This window comes from Bidens hawaiensis, unplaced genomic scaffold (assembly GCF_021521415.1).
Source record: "Bidens hawaiensis isolate Kalapana, Puna unplaced genomic scaffold, B.hawaiensis_p1.1 tig00022166_1, whole genome shotgun sequence".
Classification (NCBI taxonomy): Eukaryota; Viridiplantae; Streptophyta; class Magnoliopsida; order Asterales; family Asteraceae; genus Bidens; species Bidens hawaiensis.
The window spans coordinates 210294-219938 of record NW_027493438.1 but is presented as its reverse complement, the minus strand read 5'-3'; the positions used below and the strand labels follow the sequence as shown (position 1 = coordinate 219938).

Genomic DNA, 9645 nt, shown 5'->3' with positions numbered 1-9645 from the left:
GGCTACAAGAGGGTCTGAAATTCTGAATTTGTGTCTTCAAATGAACCCAAATTGTGTGGGCCATCAGGTACAAATGATGTCGCATTAGATATTGTGTGCACGTCAGTTGAAGTGTTGTTTTCTTGTTGACGCATTGTGGGCTGTCCTCCAAAATCCAATCGTCCCTTTCACAACCATTTTTTATTATATGTTATTACTGTTAAACAACATAAAAACCCAAATAAAATTTAGAAAAACACCAAATTTTGTTTTGTTATAAAAAAATTGGTCGTGAAAGGGTAAATAAAGCGGTTGATGAGACTTTAGAAACAAAAAATAATTTTTGAAAATGTCGTTCGACTATCAATCTAGTTCGCTGATGATCAACTGGCAACACCAGTAATAACGTACCAAATGAAATTATTTTAAGTGCACACAATTTGGTCCAATTATGAGAATGATAACAAGGCAAACCTAGCCAATATATGAAAACTTGAATATTTTAAAGATACTAGAAGGAAAAAAATATAATGAATAAAAGTTTGCTCTCATAAACTTATTTTAGCTTCTTTTTTTTAATGGTGAACTCGTACATCCATGATGTACGTCATATGACCTCAATATTTAAACTCTCATAGTTTAAAATAAATAATTTTTTAACGCCTTAATATGTTAGAAGTTACTTGATATAAACTTACTTTAGTATAAAATTTTTTAACATTAAGTAGTTTTACACTCGTCGGCTAGGCATAATATTACGTACAGTGGTTTAATGTTAACCCATATATTCATAAGGTTAACTTTTTTAACAACTAAATCTTTACTCTATATTACTTTTAAACTTATGACCTCATATTTCACACTTTAAAGTCGGAATGACGTTATAGACTTAGGGTCTGTTTGGTATGAGGTAATAGAATGAATGAAGAAATGGAATGAATGTGGTAATGGAATGGGCAAATGAATGAAATTGATTATTACCATTCCATTGTCATGTTTGTTACCATGTAGGAATGATGATTCTTCACTTTATTATTATTATTATTATTATTCACCAATAATAATTATTATTATCATTAGTGAATATTATTATTAGTAACTAATACTAATTAACATACTCGTAAAAACATTGAATCACATATATACGTTGTGAAATGTTAACTTCTCAAATTTAAATATAATAGTAATTATATATAATATTAGTTATATTATAATATGTAAAATAATAATAATATATTATAATAATATTGATAATATACGATATTTATAATAAAAATAAATAATTAGAATATAATGCTGCTATAATAACAATAATAGAGATTATTATTATTATATTATTATTATTTTCCATTCTTAGAAGGAATGAAAAAAAACACACCCCCTTTTAAAGGAATGAAAATCATATAAATGGAAGGAGTTTCATTCCTTAAGGAATAACTCATTTCATTAACACATGACAACCAAACATGCTTTTATTCATTCTCTTGAAATGATTTATTCCATTCCACATTTTATTCAATCATACCAAACACTACCTTAGAGTATATAAATAGAAGACAATAAAAAAAAGTAATAAAAACCATAGAAAATTAATGAATGGTTATATTTTTTTTTCTTGGAACGACCAACTAAGTAACGTTGGGTACTTCGTACGCAGCTCTCATTGTCTAAAGGTAGCCCGAGCCGGCCACGAGTCCGGACGGATGGAGCCCCTAGCGGTCCACCTATTGAAGGATTCCTTGGATAAAACCCGACCCCCACGCCCGCCAAACGGCACGGCAGCTAGAGGCCGATAAAACCGGGTGAGATCAGGACTCGAACCCTGACAAGCCTGGGTCATCCCTTATATCTTCCATATAAATTGATGATAGTGAGATTTGAACCTCTACCTCTCACTAGTAAGTAAAGTGAGTGCTCTACCATTGAGCCATATCCAATTTATAATGAATGGTTAAAATGATAGACCGCAGTTTACCTTCAACATTTACGCCCGTAAGACTTTGCGGAGACGCCCTTAACAACCGTGTAGCGGTGTTTGGTGCCAGAGAAGCTGAGGGTCATCCCTTAACAACCGTGTAGCGGTATTTTTAGCATGCAACTTTTTTCTTATAATTTAATTTGCATCTTCTTCCTCATCAGTACTACTTGAGTCTCACCATAATCAACTATCCACCGCCGGTGTTGATATGCGGATACTCCGGTGGCTACTAAACCTCTTATTACTTCTCTGCTCGGTGTGTTTCTGCGATGCCGGACTATCTAGTAACAGTACTAGTACTGCATGGAAGACATTAAGCGGTATATTATTATTATTATTATTATTATTATCGTAACTATTGATATTATCATATGCTTTAGTCATCTTGCATTGCTAGTGTGCTGTTTGTTTATTTGATTGATTGCATGTCACGCTTTATTTTAGTAATTGTTATTTCTATATTTCGGAAGAGTTAGGGCTTGAATTTAAGGAGGAGATATGAGAAAGGTTAAGCAACAATGGAGCGTATGAAATTAATTATGAAAATGTGTTATATTAAGTTTCGTGAAAAGGAGATTAGATGGCTAGGGTTTTGAGTTTTCATTTTTTGCAATAGTCTGTTTTGACTTACGAGAGCTCGAACTCGCCTCGTGAGTTTTTTCTTGGGCTCGGCTTGCTTTTTTTTTGTTAATTAATTTAAATACATTTTTATATGTTGAGAAAAACCTTAAACGAGCCTAAGTGTGGCTTGAGCTCAGCTATTCATTGTGAAATTAATACATAGAAGTACAAAAATAGATAGAACTTAACAATACACAAAGCACGAGCTCGGGCTTGATAACTAAACGAGCTTTATTTGAGGATTGGGTTCGGCTCGGGCTCAGCTTGTTCCGAACTTTTTATCGATCTGATCTCAACTAGCTCGTGCGTATATGGGCTTGTTTGCACCCCTAGTAGTCAATGCCTTATAATCAACTGATTCACTGAATTATAATTTATGATTCTGCAGTGGTACTTCAGGATTATTGATTTGTAAGTTGTTTCATTTTTGCAGGAAACCGTCCTGCAGTTATAGCACGGGGTGGTTTTTCAGGATTATTTCCTGACTCCAGTTCTGCTGCATATGATTTTGCTAAGGCGCTGAGTGTATCCGATTTGATATTGTGGTGTGACGTGCAATTGACTAAAGATGCAGCTGGGATATGCTTTCCGAATCTTAATCTTGAAAATGCTTCTGATATTACCCAAGTGCTTGATAATAGAAGCAATACATACCCTGTCAATGGTGTACCCGTGACAGGATGGTTTCCTGTTGACTTCTCACTTGATGATCTACTAAATGTCTCATGTAAGTCAAATTCGTACTTATAAATCTCTCAAGTTGAATACTTGAATGGTATCATGTCTTGCAATTTATGATGTTTCTTTTGCATTGAACAGTAACACAGAACATCGACTCCCGAACTCCATTTTATGATAACTCGTTTCCGATCCTTACTGTTGAAGATGTTGTCAGAGCGAACCCAAGCAAACAAATGTGGTTGAATATCCAGGTGATTATTATTACTCTTTTACATTATCAACTACATAAAGTTACCAACTATATTTCATGTAAACGGATGCCTGAAGTTGATCAGAAGTGCAAAAATAGTTGTAATAGTAACATAGAATAACTATATTGATCAACAAAGAGGTACAATACAAGTCAACAAAACACACGAAAAGTCAACTATGACAACTAACTGTCTTAACAGAATTATGCTGATGCGGTTATACTCTTTATGCTTTTGCAGAATGATGCATTTTTCAGACAACACAACTTGAGTATGAGAAATTTTGTGATTTCTGCTTCCAAAACTGGTGGTGTGAAATATATTTCGTCGCCAGAGGTGAATTTTTTAAAAAGCATTGTGAAAAGATTTAGATCAAGCACTACAAAACTAGTTTTCAGATTTTTTGGGCTGGATGAAACAGAGCCATCAACCAATCAAACATATGGATCTCTTCTGAAAAATCTGACATATATCAAGACATTTGCTTCTGGGATTCTAGTTCCTAAATCATACATATGGCCTGTGGACAGTGACATGTATTTGCAACCGTTTACATCCTTGGTCTTGGATGCTCACAAGGAGGGTCTAAAAGTTTTTGCTTCAGATTTTATGAATGATGTGTTAATCGCGTATAATTACAGTTATGACCCTGTATCAGAGTATTTAAGTTTTGTTGATAATGGGAAATTTGCTGTAGATGGTGTTCTTTCTGATTACCCTATAACTCCATCAGCTGCTTTTGGTAAGTTTGAAGCATTTAATATTATATTTATATTAGATTAGATTAGTTATTTGATCAACTAATGTTCTAGAACCCTACAGATTGCTTTTCTCACATGGGGACAAATGAATCACATAAAGGTCTGTTATTCCATGTATTATATGTGTGTACATAATCAGTTAATGTTTGTTTTTCTCTGTTTAAAAAATGTTAATCATATATTTCTCCTGTAACATTGTTACAGTGAACTTTTCAATTATATCACTTGAAGGAGCAAGTGGGGACTTTCCTGGATGTACTGATTCAGCATACAGAAAAGCTGTTTCAGATGGTGCAGATATTATCGACTGTCCGGTTCAGATGACAAGTGATGGGGTACCTATTTGTTTAGGTTCTATAAACCTCATTGATAGAACAACAGTTGTTAATTCAGAATTCAGCAACCTTACTTCAAATTTTCCCGAGCTTCATTCTGGTAATGGAATATATACCTTCAGCCTCACATGGAACCAAATTAAGACCTTGAGACGTAAGTAATCTATTAACCTCTTTTGTGATATTAATAGGAAAGTAGATGTAATGTCACTGCACCAAAAGATTCATCAATGCTTTTCAAAAATGTATATTACTGATTTGCTATCTCATTGTTTTTCTTTCTTTGTATTTTAGCTTTAATCTCTGAACCATTTGCTAATGTCACTTTGTATCGGAATCCGAAGTTCAAAAATGATGGAAAGTTTATGACTTTGTTTGACTTTTTGGAGTTTGCAAGTAATGCTACTTCTGTTTCTGGTGTCCTGATCAACATAAAAGTGAGCAACCACCATATATAATAATAATACTCATAAAAAAGCTCACCTTTTTTATCCAGTAAAATTGTGATACGAATTCATCCAATAATACTCATTACTCAATTTGCAGCATGCAGCCTACCTAGCTGAAAATCATGAACTAAGTGTAACAGATGCAGTGATGGACGTCTTGAATAAATCAAGTTATAATAGCAATTTGCACAAAAAGATATTAATCCAATCTTCAGACAGTAAGGTTCTGAAACTATTCAAGGAAAGAAGCAACAGGCATGAGCTTGTTTATGAAGTTGATGAAAACATCCGTGATGCCTTAAACTCAACCATATTAGAAATCAAAGATATTGCTAATTCAGTTATTATTGGGAAGGAATCTGTCTACACACGCAGTGATGGGTATCTTTTTGGTCAAACTAATGTCGTGGATAAATTTCACGAGTTTAAGCTTCCTGTATACGTGCAAATAATGAGCAACGAGTTCTCATCAATTGCACGGGACTTCTTTTCAGACCCGTATGTTGAAATAAACTCGTTTGTAACCGGTGCTGGTGTTGATGGAGTTGTTACAGATTTCCCTGCTACCGCTGCCAGATACAGAAGTAAGTTATGCTACATTTTCAGATATCTTCAAAAGTTCGAGGTCTCGTTAATAATCTCTGAAATTTATTAATTTTTTTTCTTGTGGGAACTACAGGGAACAAGTGTCTGCAATTACCAGATGAGGAGGTCCCAGATTATGCAAAAGCTGCAATGCCTGGCGGACTGTTGGGATCCATGACTCCTGGGTCGATGCTGCCGGCTGCAGCTCCCAACCCGGTCCTGAACGATAGTGACCTGGCAGATCCACCTATACTACTAGCTACAAGGAAAGCACCTCCACCTTCAAGTAACATGCCAAGAGCACCATCTCCGAGTGCTCAACCACCAAAAGTTGTAATGAGAACTCTGCTTTGTTTGTTGGCTGTTGTTGTAGGAGGCGTATTGATGTATTGATAAACATATATAAGCACCCAACTTTATTATTAATAGATTTTATAAAAGCGTATTTTCTTAGTCATTTTTTTTTGCGTTAGCGGATATAGAGAGGGGTCTGTTGACCTATAGCATGCCAAATTTTCTATTAATAGGTATCCAATGTTGTCACTTTCTTATAGTTTGACCTCTTAAATTGTCTAATGTAAAGTAGTTGAAACGAATATAAAAAATTTTATTATTATGGCCCCGGTCCCCAAGGATGAGGCAATATGACCGCTTTGGTCTTTTTCAAACTCCAGGGTTGAAAACCAAACCAAACCATCCACATTCCTAACAAATCTACAACCTGAAAGTTTTAATAGAATATAAATGTAACCATGTATTCCGCTTTTAATGACTGTTTTCAGGCACCAAACTCAATATTCAGGTATCTCAAGTCTCCTGAAGGAATATCAATACAATCTATCTCTACCAACTCTAAACGAATATTATCCCTATCAACGACTACTCTACATGGTACAACATTTTCATTTTCTTTACCCAATACGATACTGCACATCTCGTATACACCCTCTTTAGGTGGAAGATTCAGTAAACATGATTTGGGAAGCGATATCGTGTTCTTGTTGCTGATAAAAGTTTGGTCATCATTTAGCATTAATATTAGAAGATGGTGGCGTCCAAGAAGCTCAGATACATAATTCATGTCTCCCTCTGAAAGTGCATAGCGAACACGAGTAGATGACACCTGTCCTCTTTCTTTAGAGTCAGTGAATTCTTTGTTTAACATGATCTGTTTTTGGTCCATCACTGGATTTATGATGTATGCCTCTATACCATACTCTTCACATAATCTTGACAGCTCAGATGCATCTCCTGAGGCTCTGTAACCAAACCGATAGTCTTTGCCTACGTATAATAAGATCTACAGTTAGGCTCTTGATGATCAAATTAGCACATATACTATTTGATAAACAATTTTGTTACCCTAAATAAAACTATATATATGTAATTCGTATGGAAAAGTAGGTTAAACGATCATCAAAAACCGAATAAGATAAATATTTATAAAGCCCACACCCCAACACCCGTTTAATAGATTCAAGTGCATGTACCTGCGACAACACCACGTATACCGAGCTCTTTTGATAACTTCTCCACAAACTGACGTGGAGTCAGATTCCTCACTTTAGAGAACTCGACTTTAAGCTCTGTGGGTGTCACTTCTCCACACCAACTAGACCATGATGAAAGCACCCGTTCTCGATCACACTTGGCCACTACAGGAGCCCTGTTCAAACAACTTAGATTTCATACTTTTTAAGACATAGAGGGACAACACTTTTGTGTCCAATTTTCAAAGCATGTAAACAATTAATGTGTTGTATAGTTATAGAAAATACCAATATGATTTTTTTTTTTCAAAAAAAAAAGGTTTAGAAGGTTGTAAGCATTTAAAAACTCTTTAGGCAACTTGTGGCCCGCTTTGACTCACCAAGATATGAATGGGTTGATATACCTTGGTTCCCAGCCAAGAACTTCTGCCATTCCAGTAAATGATAGTAGGAAAGGAGTGCCTGCCTTCGCTGCTTGGATAGCAAGCTCACGGTGACCAATATGCAGCGCATCAAACTTTCCCAAAGCTACTATCCCTCCTACAAAATTACATTAAAGTGTTAGAAAACTTTTTTTTTTGTTAGAGGGTCTTATTTACATGGTGGTGTTAGAAGAATTGAATATGTGACATTAGGCCCATTTACTTAAAGAAACAAATTATAATAACAATAACAGTAATAATACCTGCCACAGATGACAACTGTTCAGAGCGCGGTGTGTCATCATCTTCCTGTTGGCTTTGCCAATTAAACAGACAGATTAGAAATTTAAAACACATGTCAAGCAAAGAACGAAACAAAAGGTAAAAATGAAGTGAAGTGGAATTGTCAATCCATTTTGCCACCCAAAGAAGTTAATTATGAAATGCATACCTTGTTGCTTTCATATCCGAAGATGATAAAGAGAGAACCCTTCTAGAAGCTTCGTGCATTGTACTAGGTAATCTAATTCCTCAACAAATGCAAATAACGGAGCCCGTAACAGCCTTAGTTTTAACTTTTATATATTACTCCAAGCAAATAATTTATACAAATTAAACTTACCCGTTCAGGTGAACAAACAACTTCTGATTCATAATCATTGTTTGTTTCATTTAGATCAAACTGCACTACGATGAAATTGCAATAGCTGCCACAGATGTGATCCCAAAGGCCATGAAAGCTGCCATTTTTTACAGTCAAAGAAATTCAAACGTGTGTAACTACAGTATCAGCTTACGACAATAAAAACCTTGAATCATGTTTTTCAAAAAGGGAACTTGAATAAAGAAGATAAAACAGTCAGTGTTGTAAAACTTGCTAGACGCTAGTTTGTTCATTTTATATATAATTTTCAAACTACACACACACACATCCAACCCTCGTTTGATCATTTTTGCTGCATTTTTACAAACCTCAGCATTTCGAAACCTCGTTTGATCATCCTTTGTAGCTTAAAACTTGAACAGGTCGATGTGGATGCTTAAAACTCGGGTTAAAACCAAAAGACCGATTTGGCCCAGTTTTAACCGCCTACTGATGTTTGGGTCCGATTACATGAAATCGCATCGACCGATTAGCTATTAACCCGATTTTTACAAGACTGAAAACAATCAAGGATGAGGGACGGGGGCATACATGGAAATATCAACACTGTTTCGATGCATTGACACCAAAAGTGTTATGAATCTAAATTTCAAATTATACAAATCAAGATTATCAGATTTTAAAAATTAATCACTGAGACGTTAAATCAACTAACTGTCCATGGCATTTGATAACTTATTACTTAATTAATTATCGTTTCTAATTAACAATTAACAATAATAGTGATGAATTAGCAATCAGAGAAGTAGTTTAGGTTTGAATGATTGACCAATAACAAGATAAGATGCCCCAGAAAACAAATAGAGTTATAAACAATGCCTTTGAGCTAGCTATTAATGAATAATATAATAATACTAAATGAAAGAATCCAGATGTGAAATAAGACTGACCGGAAATAAGTCCGGCGAGTGAAGGATTATTTCGGCGGCTGCGTGAGTAGAAAATGAATGACTGCAGCTGCAGCAGATGTTGAAAGAGAAACAAAGAAACAAAGGAAACAAAGGAAGTATGTTTGATGATATCATCAACGTTCGTTCAATAGCCTCAATTCATACTCCTGTTTTCTATCTCTTTAGACAAAAGGTCTACAACTATTCCTTGGTATTATATTTCATTCCTTGAGATTTTCTTTTATCTTATATGGTCCCTAGTAAATTATATATGACTTTGGGGTGTTAAAAAATATCCGTATTCAAATTTCAGAATATCGATTTTGAAAATTTTAACTATTCGAAATTTATTTCTTTAATAATTAAATAATAAATATTATTTACAAATTTCCGATAATCTTTCGGATACTTCGGATAATTTTTTAGATATTTCGGATATCCGAAATATTTTAAAAGTAGTTCTTCAAATTTTTTATATTTATTATTTTTTCCAAATTTTCAGATATCTGGCTCACTAGCCGATCGGATATCTGAAAATC

General features: G+C 34.6%; 2 protein-coding genes across 2 annotated transcripts; one reads left to right on the top strand and one right to left on the bottom strand.

The window, feature by feature from the left end:
- The first annotated feature begins 2100 nt into the window (after positions 1-2100).
- LOC143564818 (glycerophosphodiester phosphodiesterase GDPDL3-like) lies at positions 2101-6040 on the top strand. Its single transcript, XM_077051986.1, has 9 exons — positions 2101-2277; positions 3012-3305; positions 3398-3510; positions 3751-4252; positions 4333-4371; positions 4476-4760; positions 4901-5043; positions 5153-5639; positions 5735-6040. The coding sequence occupies exons 1-9, from the start codon at positions 2166-2168 to the stop codon at positions 6031-6033; spliced, it is 2274 nt and encodes a 757-aa protein (XP_076908101.1). The 5' UTR covers positions 2101-2165; the 3' UTR covers positions 6034-6040.
- Positions 6041-6343: 303 nt separating this feature from the next.
- LOC143564802 (FAD synthetase 2, chloroplastic-like) lies at positions 6344-8077 on the bottom strand. Its single transcript, XM_077051973.1, has 5 exons — positions 8004-8077; positions 7816-7868; positions 7535-7670; positions 7131-7306; positions 6344-6924 (listed from the first exon to the last, which is right to left on the bottom strand). The coding sequence occupies exons 1-5, from the start codon at positions 8060-8062 to the stop codon at positions 6419-6421; spliced, it is 930 nt and encodes a 309-aa protein (XP_076908088.1). The 5' UTR covers positions 8063-8077; the 3' UTR covers positions 6344-6418.
- Positions 8078-9645: the final 1568 nt, after the last annotated feature.